Here is a 15,325-nt window from a genome sequence, read left to right as displayed (position 1 = left end):
CTGTATCATGGAAGGGGGAAACACTCTGATGTAGCAGAAGTAGCACAAGTATTACATGAGTATTTTGAACATTAAAAATGTAATTGTCTAGATAAGTGTAATGACAGAGGTATAAGGATTGCTTTTAACAGGCCCCAGAGCCAAAAGGGATGTGTTTATCAGTGGTGCTATATATAACACTTCTATGAATTCTCAATGACTAGAACACTCTCCTACAGTTCCAAGTTCTTTGTACCTGCTTTATTAAATCAGCAAAGGGTTTTTAAGAGCCCTTTACTGCCCAGATACCTCAGACACTTAACAGCCTCTCTCTCTGAATTTTACTTCTTGTTTTAGGTCTTTATAACCTGTGGAGAATCCAATGATTTTTTCAAGCAGAGATTCAAACTCTGCCATAAACGTGGGCACAGGAGATGGTGGAAAACATGCCCTCACTCCTACAATTCTCTCCTCCTGCTTCATTCCACCCATGTAATTCCAAGTTAGCCAACGCTTTCACTTATTTTTATTACTCTTATTTCTTTTAGCAGAGAGAAACATTAACTGAGGGGGTGTGATCCAGATTTGCTCAGATGAGGTACAGGAGCCTTTGCACTCCTTCATTTCATGCCTCAGTGAATTTCTTGGAAGAAATGCAAGTGGAAGAATGCAAGGGAGAGCCAGCAAGGCTAATGCAGATCCTCCAAAATTTGGTTTCAGTCCTCTGCTACACCCTTGGCAGATATCACAGTCCAAAAGAACTTAGATTTGACACAGTTCAGCTAAGGCTAGTTAGATATTTAAAGAGGTGGGTTTATTTTTACACTTTTTACCCTCCTCCCTTACAAACTCTCACCCTGTTGTTTTAAGATGGAAAATTATCAGTAGCCTTGAACATGTAAAATTTGACACCAGCTTACCAGACAATTTGTATTGGTCCCTTCATCTTTGCTGTTACTTTTCTTCTTCTACAAATTCCTTCAACCATTAAACAATGTAATTCCCACAACAACTTTGGCAAAGATCAAAATAGAGTGGAAGGTTTGCTCCTGCTTTTTTTTACTGCTACCAGCCAGGTAATGAAGAGCCAGATGGAGACCAAAGATGTTTTTCTTTCCTTTTCTGTCCTAAAGTATTTTGTCCTGAAATTCCACACAGTCAGTGAAAACATTTAAAAAACTAATTAAGGTGGACTTTGTGGGGTGGGAAGGTTGTGGAGATTGGTTTCAGTCCAGTACTTAAGTCATTGTGCTTTTGCTGAAATAATGACAACATCAATGGATACCACTGCCTCATCTTTTTAAAAAGAACCTGTAGCTGCTAGGGAAACCAGAATAATTATGAATTAAACTACTGTTTGCTCTCAGCATCTCAGAGGTCAGAGATCTCAAAGATCTCTGGTGACAGAAAGCTCTGTTCTGATGTATATATGTACACATGTAAGTCTGCAAACCCCAGTCCAGTGATGTTGAGAGAGAAATTTGACTTCTCACAACAGTTCTGCACAAGATGAACATCACTATATGCCTCACCTCAACAGCACAGTGTTTTTCTTCAAGGAATCCATAATCCTCAAAAAGGGTGCTTGATTTAGGCTCTGCTTGGTGCACCTGAAGTCCCAGGGAGCTAAACTCCTGGTTAGTCCCACCAGCTGCTGAATCCTGCAACCAGGATCTGAAAATGGATCTTAAAATCCTGTCCTTGCAAGGACTGCACATGCATTAGATTATACTGGAATCTTCTTCAGTTTGAAAAGAAAAACAAATTAGCAGACAAACAAAAAAAGTCTGAGAGAGATTATTTAATCCCTAACACTGAGTTCAACCTTTGGAAAGAGTCAAAATCTCATGAGGCTTCAGGGGAAAGGAGGACACTCAGATGAGGCTGAAGCAGCCCACAGGGGAAGCTGCCTATTTCATTTCTGGAACATGGACCATGTGCATCTATTTTTAGCTTTGAACTGAGTTCCTCTGCCTCCTGCCAGAAGTCCTGAGCCCTGTGCTGGTGCAACGAAAGCAGTGTCTCGGCCATTCTCTAATAGCTTTTACTTCTTAATAAAGAGCAGCACTTAGGCGAAGGATGAGGTTACTGTCAGAGGGGTCATGATTAATAATGATTAATCTGATCCTTGCCAACATGAGCTGGATCCACCATTCACTAAATAATTACTCTGCAGCATGGATACCATTTCCAGAGGAGGCATACGTTTGTCATATTAAAACCAAGACCAAACACACGGAAGGAAAGGGGGATCTGACTTCTCAGTAACACTTGAACTCACAGGAACCACCAGAAAAGTTAAGCAAAGAGGGAAAAATGAAAATTAAAAAAAAAAAAATCCTACAACAACAACTACTGAAAATCAAAGGATAAGAGCACTTAAACACAGATGAATCACCCACCTTTTGGGAGAAGCAATGGAAAGCAAATAAAACTAAACCCTCAAAAGGCAGAGCTGCGCGTGCTGAGGATATGGAGCACTCTGCTACTTCTGGCTCTTAACCTTATGCATAACTCTAATATGCACATTATTTGCCCACCCACACATTTCCCTCCTGTTCTTAAATTACATTTTTGTTTTCCTCAGAAAGCACACAAGTGAAATTTCTCCCTGGGAAACATCTTTCCTTCTTTATGTTAGTATGCTACTTGGCACAAGGAAATCCTCATCCAGGGCTGTCATTCTTAAACAACAATGCACCTCAAATAATAAGCAACGTTATAACCTTATAACATTATGGGGAAGCATAAACTAATGTGAGTCTAATAAGCACTCCAAAGGGCATATATGAACCTTACAATTACAGCAGGATGCTTGTGGCGCAGAGACTCGGTTCTGGGCCTCAGAGCATGGATAAATTTTACTCCCACAAAGCACATAAACAACAAGAAACGGTGCCAAAGGCAGACAAGGACATGGGGGTTTTGCTGGCAAGAGGTGGCTTTTTCTGGAGAATACTCTCAGTCATCTTGCTTCACTGACCCAAAGCTTCCTCGAGACCATCCACAGGGGATGCTACTCCAGTTCTTCAGTGCACTCAGCTCTTTTCCCTTTGGGGTTTTCAAAGCTTTTGTGGGATTTATACTGCACTGTTTAACCCTTCCATGTCATGATGCAGGGTTTGATTTGGACTGGAAGGCCACAGAACACAGACCACCAGTCCCTCTCCTGGTCTGCTGCAAACCCAACAGGAAGGATGGGGTCCCTGTGCCTGTTGTGAAATCCCAGCTCTGTGTGAGCCTGTTTGGACTTCTGCCCTTGACAGGTCCAGATTTTACACACTGGTGACTCGCAGTGTGTAATACCATGCAGATAGATGGTGTCTTTGACTGCCAAACTCAGGGAAGCAGGACTCAGGTCAAGGAAATGCCACTGCTTCTAGAGGCGTCCTGGAGAATCACAGGATCACAGAATATTCTACACTGGAAGGGAACCACTAAGATCCACCACTGAAACTTTTAGCCCTGCACAGCAACCCCAACAATCCCACCCTGGGCATCCCTGGAGCACTGTCCAAACCCTCCTGGAACTCTGGCAGCCTCAGGCTGTGCTCATTCCCTGGGGAGCCTGGGCAGTGCCCAAACACCCTCTGGGGGAAGAACCTTTCCCTGATATCCAACCTAACCCTCCTCTGATTCAGTTTCATGGTGTTTCCTCAAGTCCTGTCTGCTCACTGGAGTGAAGAGATCAGTGTCTGCCCCTCCTCTTCCCCTCACAAGGAAGTTGTAACTGCAATGAAGTCTCCCCTCAATCTCCTCCAGGCTGAAGTAAGAAATGTTGGTAAATTAAATCCTTAGTAATGAGGTTATGATTTGATTCAGCTGGGGATTTTTCCTAGTGGGGCAGTGTGCTCAGGATTTTTTGCCAGTCTCCAAACTGACTGGAAGGAATGACAGAAAAATAAACTCTTTGCAAAGCATCACCTTTCACAAAACTGTCAGATGAAAAGTAGTTGGTGTCTTTAAGCCCAAACCTTTAAATAGCTAATGGTATAAAAGCCACATACCTATTTGTGTATACATTATGCAAATGAAAACTAAGTTGCATCTCCACAAAACTTTACAGAGGCATCACAGTGAAACACAAAGCAAGGTAGGGGGAAAAAAAAGAGAAAAAAAAGGAAAAAAAAAAGAAAAAGTCCCCAATACAATAACAATAACAAAAATTGAAGGTAAATCTTTAAAATCTGAGACAGGGAGCAAGAGGTGGGGGTAGAGCTCTGCAAACAAAACTAAACTCAGTGCACTGTTTTTCCCCTTAACAAAGTGAAACAAGGTTTTCCTAAAATAATGCTTCCTTGGCTTTCTGGCAATTAGTGTCCTGGAGGATTAGCCTACAATCATCGGCAAGTGTTTGCCTTTCCCAGCCGATGTCACCATAGAAATCTGTGTTTATCTACAAGGCCCAGGGGACAATTTATAAGCTGAGCTCAGGTCCTGCAGTCACAGACAAATATTCCACACTGCCACCCACCCTCCTGTACTGGTTTCCTCCCCATCTACCTCCTTTCCCCTGAAATATAGACAGGACCCTGCCAGGGGCATGACAAATGAGCTTTACAGCCTCTGAAGCAAGCACTTGCCCAATAGTTTGTGTTGATACAGCAAATAAAGAGGTACTGATATGGTCAACACATCATTAGGCATCAAAAATTAGATTTCAGGAAGTAACTGAATGCAAAAAATATTTTATCACTCTTCCAGAAAACATCAAGGAGAATGGAATTTTTTTTTTCCCCTCTGAAAACTGTTGCCTACACTCTAATTGAAATATTGCCATTTGCAAGTTTGAGGTCTACTTCCCAGGTTTTGTTAGAGACAGTGATTTGTAAAACCTCTCTACAATCAAGATGTTCCAGCTTTATTTCTAATCTATGATACCAGTGCTTTAAAGGTGTTCATAAAAACTACAAGTGATTCAACCAGAGTACTTCAAAATACAAAAGACTAAGATTAGTAAGAGTGTTTATTTCTAAATTAATTTTCTCCTGATGTGTTAGAACCTCAAAATGAGAATATTAAGCTTGCATTTGAGAGAATGGGAAGCTAGTCTTTTAAAGAAAAGTAATATGAATCCTTATCTTGATGGTAAACTGACAATATAGCTCATGATAATTAATTTGTTAATTTGAAAATTCTAATAAAAGTACCCAAGCAAAAAAAAACAAATCAAGGAAAGACTCAATTCTAGAAAAAAAATTTAAATGTGACCAACATTGCTCAGAACAGAAAATACTGCAGGACAGCTAGATGGATGGATAGATAGGTTTACAGATAAAATAAATCTATATCATATATATCTCTATCCTCTATATCCATCTTCTTATATCTCAAACATTAGCAAAACAAGGCTTAGAGACATTGTTAGTAATTAAAGTTGATTAACATGCATGTTGAAGGTGAAAATCACTTTTCTTCCTGCAATTTCATCTCTTTTCCCTCCAGGAAGCTATCTGGAGTTTCTGGAGCTTCGTGGACACAGTTTGAACCTGCCTCAGGTCTAAACCCTGTTGCAGGTTGTCCACAAGATATATTAGATAGGAAAGTTATTTGGTGATTAAGACCAACTGCTTCACTCTGCCACATGTAACTTTATGTAACACATGACCTGACTTTATAAAAAGTTTGTGCTCAAATCAAATTTTGTTTCTTCTTTGGAAAGAATGATCTCCAGATTCAAACTTATCTTTAGCTACAAAGACAGGAGGCCATAAGAACTAAAAAAAAATTGTCAGGGATGAACTTGGCTGGTCTGAATAAGTGCCAAGTGGTAGTGGGGAGTAAGAGACCACCAGCTGGCTGTTATTCCAAGCACAGTCCAACTCACTTGCAATTACTGAACCCTACCAGTGATCCCACCAATGTCAATTTGACCAGTTTTAGAATAAGGGGCCATTCATTCCAAGTAATGAATATTGAAAACTGGCCATTGGTTTGTGAACAAGTTTTTACATGTCTGTCATGAGGAACCCCAATAAAGAATGTCCTTGTGATGGTGTCACCTCAGAACAAAAGCATGTAATGAACTACCACCCATACAGGCAGCTACAGGAGGAGCCCAAAGGTTGCATGCATTTAGCCAGCAAGGAAATGCAATATTCTTTAAGAAAGTGCATTGCCTGGAGTGGATTTTTATACAGAAACAGAATTCATGAATAAATAAGACAGATGGGAATAAGCCAGGCAAGGGAATTAACATCTAGTGCAATGAATCCTTGATCTTGCTTGAGGGTTTTTCTACAAAAAACAAACATGCAAACAGTAATGTTGTACCACTGTCAATCATACCAAGGACTCTGTTTGTGTCCAGGAACTCTGATATGCAACAACACAGATCAAATCCACCAGATGTTAAGACATTCTTAGGTTTCACCAGTTAAGATACATATTGACTGACCTGATCTGAGTCTTTCACTTGAGAATTTTTCCCTTTTCTGCAACCACAACTCATAAGCAGTTTTGCATCTCCAATGACTTTTCCCTATAAGAGATAAGGAAGGAAAAACATCAGCACAATCTCAACCACTGAAGACCAAGAGGCTTGCATTTGTGATCAGGAGCAGTGGAAGAAAGAGCATTAGGGAAGCCTGTGGAATCTTCCTGTGTTGCTGGGAGGTTCTGTTTCATAGAGGGGGAGATCCAAAACTGCCAAGAAAACTTCCCCAAAGGATAATATCTCAACACCAGGGAAGTCACACAGAGGCAGAAGGACAGCAAGGTGTGTGGGAAAAGGCAGTGGGAAGGCAAAGCTGAAAAGAAACAAGTTATTTTAACCCATGTCTTTCATACACTTGCAGGAACAGGAACATGTCTAGCATGCTCAAATATCAAATATCAATATCAGTACAAATAACAAACTGCAGTGACTTGAGGAAAAAACTCATACACTACTTTTTCTGTCCACCTTTACCAGGTTAATCCCTACTTGCTTCCAGTGTGCCCAGATTTGGTGAAACGAAGCCTTCAGGAGAGACTTGCTCTCAGTAGAACAATGGGTCCACATCACCCCTGGTAAACCCAGGCCAGGAATCCAAGAGCACACTCTCACCCAACACTGCTGGTACAGACTCTGCTGTGTCTGTGACATAGAATCATAGAATGTTTGTGTTGGAAGAGACCTTAGAGATCACCCAGTTCCACACCCTGCCCTGGCCAGGGACATACTCCTCTAGACCAAGCTGCTCCAAGCCCCATCTAACCTGACTTTGGACACTTTCAGGGACTGATGTTGAAACCAACAGAGATTTGCAAAGAAACTGAGTCCACTCACTCTCCTTTTACCTGTAACCAACAGACTGAGAGAGGAGCTGAGCTCAGACACCTTTATTTTTGTTGGAAACCCATCAGACTGACTGTGATCCAAGCAGCAAGGTTCCTCATGTTAACAGGGTTCTTTTCTGCGGGTTATTTGAGTCACTTTGGTTTTTGCCAAAGTATTTCTGTTGCTTATCAAACCTGGACATCTTCATAAATCACAATGGCAGGAAGGAGTTGGGATTCCAGACTTGGTCCAAATGCTCCTTGAATTTAAACTCCTTGGAGTCAAAAAGAGACAGTGGAGTCCCGACAAACATATCACAATTATTTGTTTTTCCATAGGCATGCACACAAAGACATTGCCTACTTTCAGATTTTTGCTGTCCACAGTCCTGGCATCTGCTGGGGAACAGAGGGAGAGTCTGTTTGTGTGCAGCCAGGAACAGCCATGAGATTGCAAATGGATTAATTCATATAGAAAAGGAGATCCCAACACAGTTAGTGAGTTTAGCCAAGTGGAAGTGCTCTGCCCTAAATGATGAGGAAGGGAAAGGGCACGATTAAAGGGAATTGCAGCCATTGCTCAGTGTCAGGGCACAGCAGAGAGTTGACCCTTGGTGGCAGGAATTAAAAACAGGCAGATAAACTTTTGGACACCTTGGGAAAGCCTGCAACCTGCCAGGTGTGGGGATGTCTCTTACGTGGTGAGCTCAGCATCTCACAAGTCCCAGCAAGGTCAGATAATGCACAGAAATTATCTTTTTCTCTCCTTCCAAAAGAGAAGCTGAGAAAAAAACTAAGACAATGAAAAGGTTGTACTGATACTTAATCTGATAACCACCCAAAATTCCTCATGTTTGAGCTGCTGATTACAAACTGTCAAACTCTGAGGTTTTCAGGGGGCTACTTCAGCCTCCTCTGCCTGTGGCTCCCATCTGTCAAAGGTGTTTCACTCTTGCCCCATTAACACAATCCTTCAACAACTGGTCTGTAATCTATTAAAATCAATTTATTTTTTTTTTCTCAGAAAGAAGTGATTAAATTATAAGTTAAAGCAAGTGTATTAAAATACTGTGTTAGAGAGAGGAAACTGAGGCACAGGGAGAGACCCCTTTGTCTAACCACAGATCACCTTCTAGATACCCCACAGCAAAAGAGAGAACTTGGAGCTCTAAAATGACCTAGGAGAGACTCACACATTTTCCAAAAGGCCACTTGGAGTGGCTATAGCATTAACACACACTTGTGTGTTATATAGGAAATATAGGAATATAGGAAATATAGGAATATAGGAGCAATATAGGAGCAATATAGGAAACTATATCCACATTGATGCTCAGTTTGTCCCACTGTCTGCTGCAAAGTTGCTACATTAAAGAAGATAATCCAACCCTTTTTTAACCACAAGCCAAGGAAGAAACCTCCCATTTTCAGACTCTTTCTGTGGCTCTAATGCCACCTGGGCTCATGGTAAACCATGGCCATGTTCTCTTGTCCAAATGGAAGTAGAACCACTTTTATTTAACAGAGAGAAATCACAAGATGTTGCCCATAACCACCTGGAAAATCAAGAATACAAGGGAAATATGAATCCAAAACTTGAGAGTTTCCTTCTTTTTCTCTGTCAGCACAAAAATGAAGGGGCTCTTCAATTCCCTAAGAAAACCCAAACAAAAGCAATGCACTGGAAAAATAATCCCACCTCCTCCTCCAGCTGCCGATGCACCTCTCTAAATGTGCATTGGATGAATCAGCTACTACCTCCACCTTATTTTAGGCAAGATCCTTATGAGCAGATGCTTAATTTGCAGATAGGTGTCTAACATTAGGCAGCTAAGTTGAAAGGCAAAAGGGAAAAAAAAAAGCATATGGACAACATTTGCAGCCAGTCGCAACTCTGTTCCAGAGCAGATGGAGGCCTTGTCATTCAGGGGTTTCCTCACATACACCAAGCAGTTCAGTGGGGATAGGGAAAGGGGCTTCTGTTTGGATGCTTCTGTCTGGAACCAGATTAGAGGAAAGCACGCTTTTCCACAGCACACGCCTTGTGTTACATTAAACATGCATGTGCAGCTTCAGCTTTTATTCAGCAATCTGAAACAGAGCCCTCCAGGGTGCTAAGGGTTAGTGAGTTTTTGTTTGTTTATCTGTATGTTACTTTACAGTTTCTAGTGCCCAAGGAGTTTGTTAAGAAATTTAAAACACCTCACTGGGGCTATCCTGCTGTGGTTGTTGCCTCCTAATATTCCCCTCCTTCCTTCATCCAGCAGTGCTTGATGCTCACAGGGAGCAGGAAGGAGAGGACACCACAAAGAAAGGAGATTCATCTGACTGGGTATAGATGTTTGGTCTTAATTAATGGAGAACAATTTCTATGTTTCCTGGCCTTTTAATAGCGTGAGGTGCTACTGTTTAGAAACAGGTAGGCATGAGGTTTTCCAACAGGGAAGATGGTTTTGCCTTCTGCTGGCTCACATCCATGCCAGACATCACCCTTCCCAAGGAAAAAGAGCAAGAAGGCTCCCTGATGTATGTACTATTATCCCACCTCTGACAGGGAATCTGGCTGGCCTCACCCACCTCCTTGCACCACGGGCTCCAGCAGTTGGCCAAAGTTTGCAGAAAAATAAGAAAAACCGTAATAATAGTAACAGGCTTAATTATCTCAGCTGCACGGGTGACAGGAGCTGAGCAGTTGCCAGTTTTAACAGCCTGTGGTCAAGAAACGCTGAACTGCATCACCCAGAAGTCAAATGAGGGTCGGTCACAACTCGCTTCACGCCAGCAGCTCCAGGGGAGGCGCAGGGCACGCAGAAATCCCTGCGGCGCTGCCCAGAGCAATCCCGTGTGGAGCTGCCAGCCCCATTTAAAGGAGTCAGACAGGAGGCACATGGCACAGGCCGGCCTCCAGGGAGCTGCCAGGCTCTGTGCTCTGGAGCTGCTGGCTGGGATTAATGGTAGGATCCTGTCTTCCAAGTCTGTGGCTGGAAAGCTCAGCTCCAGAGGTGGGCTCGGCTTAGCACTTGTGCCATGCACCTTGTGGAAGCTGACAATTCCAGCTGGGCTCTAACCTGCTTGGTTTTCATTAGCCTTTCTCTCTTCGGAGCAACAGCAATTGAAAATACTGGAAGCAGCTTTTTCCCCGAGGAGCTGGCACAACCACTCAGGGGGTGGTCGGACACTGGAACCACCCCAGAGAAGGCCTCAAGTCTGCTAGAGTCCAAAAAGCATTTGGACAAGGTTCTTAGGCACACAGTGTGATCCTTGGGGCTGTCCTGTGCAGGGCCAGGAGCTGGACTCGATGATCCATGTGAGTCCCTTCCAACGTGGGATATCATTCTTTGAGTCTATGTATAGCACTGCAACAGCAAACTCTGAAAATCCCCGTGGCTGCATAAGCGCCATTAGGAAGAACAACACATTCAGTGTTTGTTATGTTGTTTTTTTTTGCTGTTCTGTCAGGGTGATACACACATTTTGAAGAACCAGTACCCAAGTGCCTACAGTGGTAGAGTGGGAGAGAAGGGGGGAAAGGAAGGGAAACAAGAACTGAATCCAAGGTGGAGGCAAGCAGCAGTACAACAGACAGCTGGTGTTTGGGTGGTGGTAAATCACCCTGAAATGAGCCTCTTCCCTCAGCTCAATGAGGCCTAAACAACAAAGGAAGGCACAGCTTGCAGCCGGACAGCCTGCTAGCCAACCACAGACACACATGACAGCTTCATTCAGGAGCCCGGAGTCAATACAAAAGCTCCGAAATCAATCCGACATCCTGCGACCTCAAACAATGCACCAAATCTTCTCAGAATTGGAGCCCCAAATGAGGGGGAGCAGCATTCAAGGGAGATCAAAACGCAGGGCTGGCATTGAAAGGGACTAAAAAGGAGAAGAATGTTCCCAGTTTATTAATGGTGAGGTCTGGCCGGCTGCATCCCAGCCACCATAGGTTACGTTCATTAAAGGGCAGCGCTTTGCACGTATTATGCAGAGCGCCCGGAGAGTATGTGTTGTGTGCGTGTGTCCGCCAGCGTGCCCCTCACTTGCTAGAGATCAGGATGTGCCTTTCTGCTTAGCACTGTTGTCTCCATCAGAAATTCCTCCTGTGTGAACCGCAAACGGGGTTTTTTCCCACTTGAGCGACTGTATGGGCACAGACACGCACATGTACACACGCTCTCTCTCATCCCTGAGCCTGAAAAGCATAAAGGAACTCAGACAGACTCTTTCCAACTTTAAAAAAAAAAAAAAAAGAAAAGGAAAAAAAAAAAAAAAGACAGCATTTTACATCCCCTTCCCTCCTGGCCATACTTTCAGCTCACTCACACAAAATCTATTACAAAAGACCAAAGCATTATGCGATTGCCCTTACTGCTGATGGAGTTGATTGCTCCATAAACCCCACTCTTACATGCCATAAAGGATCTGGTCTCACAGCACAACAAATCCACAAAGGAGAGCAGAGGAAAAAAAAAAAAACCAGCACCAAAAAAACCCAACTGCTTCAGTCCCTGGAGTTGTCCCCTCCGGGCAGGATTGCCCCTGCTGGGGTAGTTTCACTTGCAGAATCTGTCTTGCAGCACTACACAAAAATGGCACCCTTCCCCCTTCAGCAACAAAAAGGCCAAGCAAATCCTTTTTATCAGCTTCCCTTTGAAGGCAGGTGGAAAAGTATAATATAGACATACACAGGGGATAAAAAAAAAAGAAGATAAATACCATTTCCAAAAGTACTGTTTGAATTTGCCTGTCCCAATTATCTTCTTTTCAGCTGCCACGTTTGAAAGAATCAAGCCTTGAAAATTTTCTCCTTCTCAGATGCATAGCCCAAGACGAAGGGCTTGCTAGAGGAGGTCAGCCTTGAAAAATAAATATTTTTTTTTTTTGTGCTGAAATGTGAGTAGATGAAGAGAAAGGAATAAAATTTTCAAAGCTGTCTATGGGTCTTGATGCACATTTCCCATGAGTTTTTACTGAAGACATGTCAAAGCCTACTCGCCTTTGCTTTTCATGTGTCACACTGATCTGATATTCAGAACAGACATGGCTAAGGAAGCGAGCAAGCTCTCTCAAATTCGGAGAATCTTAGGCAAACAGAAACTGAAAACATTAAAGGCTCCTTAGGATTCAGTAAGTCCCATGTATTTTATCTCAAAATTAGAGAAAAAAAAATGAGAAAAAATATGCAGGCTCCATTCCTGGAAGCGTTCAAGGCCAGGTCGGATGGGTCTTTGAGCAACCCATTCTACTGGAAGGTGTCCCTGCCCATGACAGGAGGTTGAAATCAGATGATCTTTAAGCTCCCTTCCAACCTCAGTTGTTCTGTGATTCTTTGAAATGAATGTTAAGGGTCCACAAAAAAATCTTTATGCTTATTCGCTCTTTATTCACACTATCAAGAGTCTACACTGTTATTGCGACTACTCTGGAGTCCTTAAAGACCATGAGCATGATCTCTATCTCCTCCTCTGAGAAGATTTTTCTAATTTTACTTTGTGCTAACATCATACAGATGCCAGAGGGCAACTGGGCAAAGGCAAGCGTAGCAGATGCGAACAGGCTAGGATGGAAGGTCACCTCCAAGGCCAAGACAAGAAAAGGTGACATCCAAACCCCAGGCAAGAAGGCTGGAGCAGGCCTCACCTGGTTTATCAACAGAAAGTCAAAAAACCTCTCCACTAGCATTCGTAGAAAGAAGAAATCTGCATCCAGTCTGGGTGAGTGCCCAAATACGTGCTAGATGAGTGACTGGAAATGATGGAGGCTGAAACAATTCCTAGCACTGCAGATGAAACAGAGTCTGCAGGGATCAAATAGAAAAACATTCAAGATTAGGTTTTTTCGTGAGGGTCATAAAGTGGAAACTTTTTTTCAGATAACTTGTGAGTCTTCAAATTCAGGAAAACTGAGCTCTTATTTGGATGAACTGCCTTTTTTGTTTTGTTTTGTTTTGTTTTATCTCGCCTGCTTTAAACTCTGATATATAAATAATTTAGCAATCTATCTTAAATATTTCACCAATAAATCACAGGCTTGTGTTTCTATTTCATGTTAAAACTAATCAGTGGAGGAGTGCCTGAGCTGTAAGTTAAAATTCTGCTCCACCAAGCCAGTGATGCATAATCATCTCTCTGCAGAATCTCTAAAGAATAAAAATTTCTCTGCAGAATTAATGCCATATAAAAAGTTCTCTGTGCAGGCTTAGAGTGCAACTGAGGCCCAGGATGATTTGTATCCTGCCAGCAGGATCAGGGTTTCCAGAGCTAATTGGTGTGTAGAGTTTTCCCACCCTGGGAAGCACAAGCAAGGAGCTCACAGCTGAATCTCAGACATGGGCCCATGGAGATGGAGTCCCTTCCACCACTCAGGATGCTGATAACGTGCACAGAGATCCAAATGGTCCACATGTCTGATGATTGCACTGGGATCCCATGCTTGTTCCCATCAAAGAGGAGCAAATAGAACAAAATTATGATGTTGTTGGCCAAAATGGGTGATTTTCAAGAAAGCCTCTAGGATTAAGGTGTTGAGAGTCTGTACCAAGGAACACCATGCCCACTGGGCCTCAGCAGGAATAAGACCTAAATTGTCTAGCCATTTTAAACTACATTTCAATTAAGCTTTTTCAAAAGCAACACATTTACAAAAAAGTAAGAAAAGTACACCTACTTCTCTTCACTCTCTTCCAAAGTCTGAGTATATAAAAACGAAGCCAGGAAGCCTCACGTATCTATAATTTAGTGCAATTCAATTCACTCTAATTTTCTTCCTAAATCATTGAGACACATTTAAGGCAAGACTCCCCTTGGACTCAGTCAGCAAAATCCAAAATGCATGAACAATGTGAATAGATAGCCAGAAGCTGATAGCTCACATATTGAATCCAAAAAGCAAATTGAAACAGAGAAAAATGAAGGCCAAAACAGAAGGGAAGGGGAAAGGGGAATCACTGTTGACTACATTGTTATTGAGCTGCCTTTAATTTTGTTTTGTGTCAACTTTTTACTTTGTTTTGTTTCAAAACTTAAAAAGTCATGCCTTTTGCCTCAAAGGACTGTTTAGTGGGTGATCTCACTTTGATGGTGGGCAAAATACACAACACTTAGGAGCAAAACATACACAATCCTCTTTGTAAAGGAAAAAATCATCTAGGGCAGCATGACTCCTCTTCTGCAGCTGGGCAAAAACCTCCACATGCCAGGTCCTAAACCTGGCTGGAGCTTTCCTGGGACAGGGGGAGTGAGATGGAAATCAGAGACATGTCCTCCTCCTCCTCCTCCTTGTTTGAGGCAGACATCCCCATCTCTCCTTCCCATGTGCAGCCAACAAGACTTCCTGCACCAACTGACACGGAAACAGCTAATTTACTGCTTTGTGTCAGGAATGTAGCCAAGGTTCCAGTCCCCTGTGCCCCAGACTCCTCTCAGCTGGGCTGTTTCATCTCAAAAAGGGTCTTCCCTTCCTCCTGCCCCTCCCCTCCAACACACACTCCTCCTCCTCTTCTGCTTTTGTAACTTATCTCCCTGCAAGCCACTTCCCAACAGGAGTTGAAATTAAACAGGCTGCCCATATGCCATGGCTCACTTGTTGTCTGTTCCCCTCACTGCCATCTGGCCTATTTGCTCAGCCAAAGAGAAAAACACAAATAGTAAAAAAAAAAATTAAAAAGAAAATTTTTAAAAAAAAAGGAAAAAAAGAAGAAAATAAAAGAAAAAGGGGTGGGGGGGATAAGGAAAAGAAAAAGGATAAATCCAGACACAATGAAGACGATGAGGGAGGTGATGATGCTGTCTCTCGCATCTGCTCCTTGGCCAGGCTCCCAGATAGATCAGCAATGGAGAGCAGTGGAACCAGTGACAATTAACCCAAACATAGTCCTGTTTATTTAACCTGTTCACAGAGATCAACCCATGTGCTGCTCCCCTGGCAAGGAGGAACCACACTCCAGCAAGAAGATTCCCACTGAGAGACTTCCAGCCAGAGGAGGAAAAGGGAGATTCTCATCTCCTGAACCGGGCTGGCAGATTCTTCAGGACATGATGATTGTGATGCTGGGCTAAGATTTTCTTTAACTCTCCAAATCACCTTATTT

The 15,325-nt window shown here is 42.7% G+C and overlaps 1 protein-coding gene across 3 annotated transcripts in view; it reads right to left on the bottom strand.

The window, feature by feature from the left end:
• SETBP1 (SET binding protein 1) overlaps positions 1-15,325 on the bottom strand; it is a 268,911-nt gene that overhangs the window by 210,654 nt on the left and 42,932 nt on the right. Inside the window, exons 1-2 of one of the 3 annotated variants that reach the window (XM_023944060.2) lie at positions 6,871-7,064; positions 6,377-6,460 (exon numbers count right to left, since the gene is read on the bottom strand). The exons of 1 other annotated variant lie outside the window; for it this stretch is intronic. In XM_023944060.2, coding sequence (XP_023799828.2) covers positions 6,377-6,430 — 54 coding nt within the window. In that variant the 5' untranslated portion in view covers positions 6,431-6,460; positions 6,871-7,064. Of the gene's footprint in view, positions 1-6,376; positions 6,461-6,870; positions 7,065-15,325 lie in introns of those variants that run through there. One more of the 3 variants, XM_086867067.1, reaches the window with a different exon arrangement.

Source organism: Cyanistes caeruleus, chromosome Z (genome assembly GCF_971803275.1).
Source record: "Cyanistes caeruleus chromosome Z, bCyaCae1.hap1.1, whole genome shotgun sequence".
Lineage (NCBI taxonomy): Eukaryota > Metazoa > Chordata > Aves > Passeriformes > Paridae > Cyanistes > Cyanistes caeruleus.
Note: the sequence above shows the minus strand (reverse complement) of the source record. Positions and strands in the feature narration are given on the sequence as shown.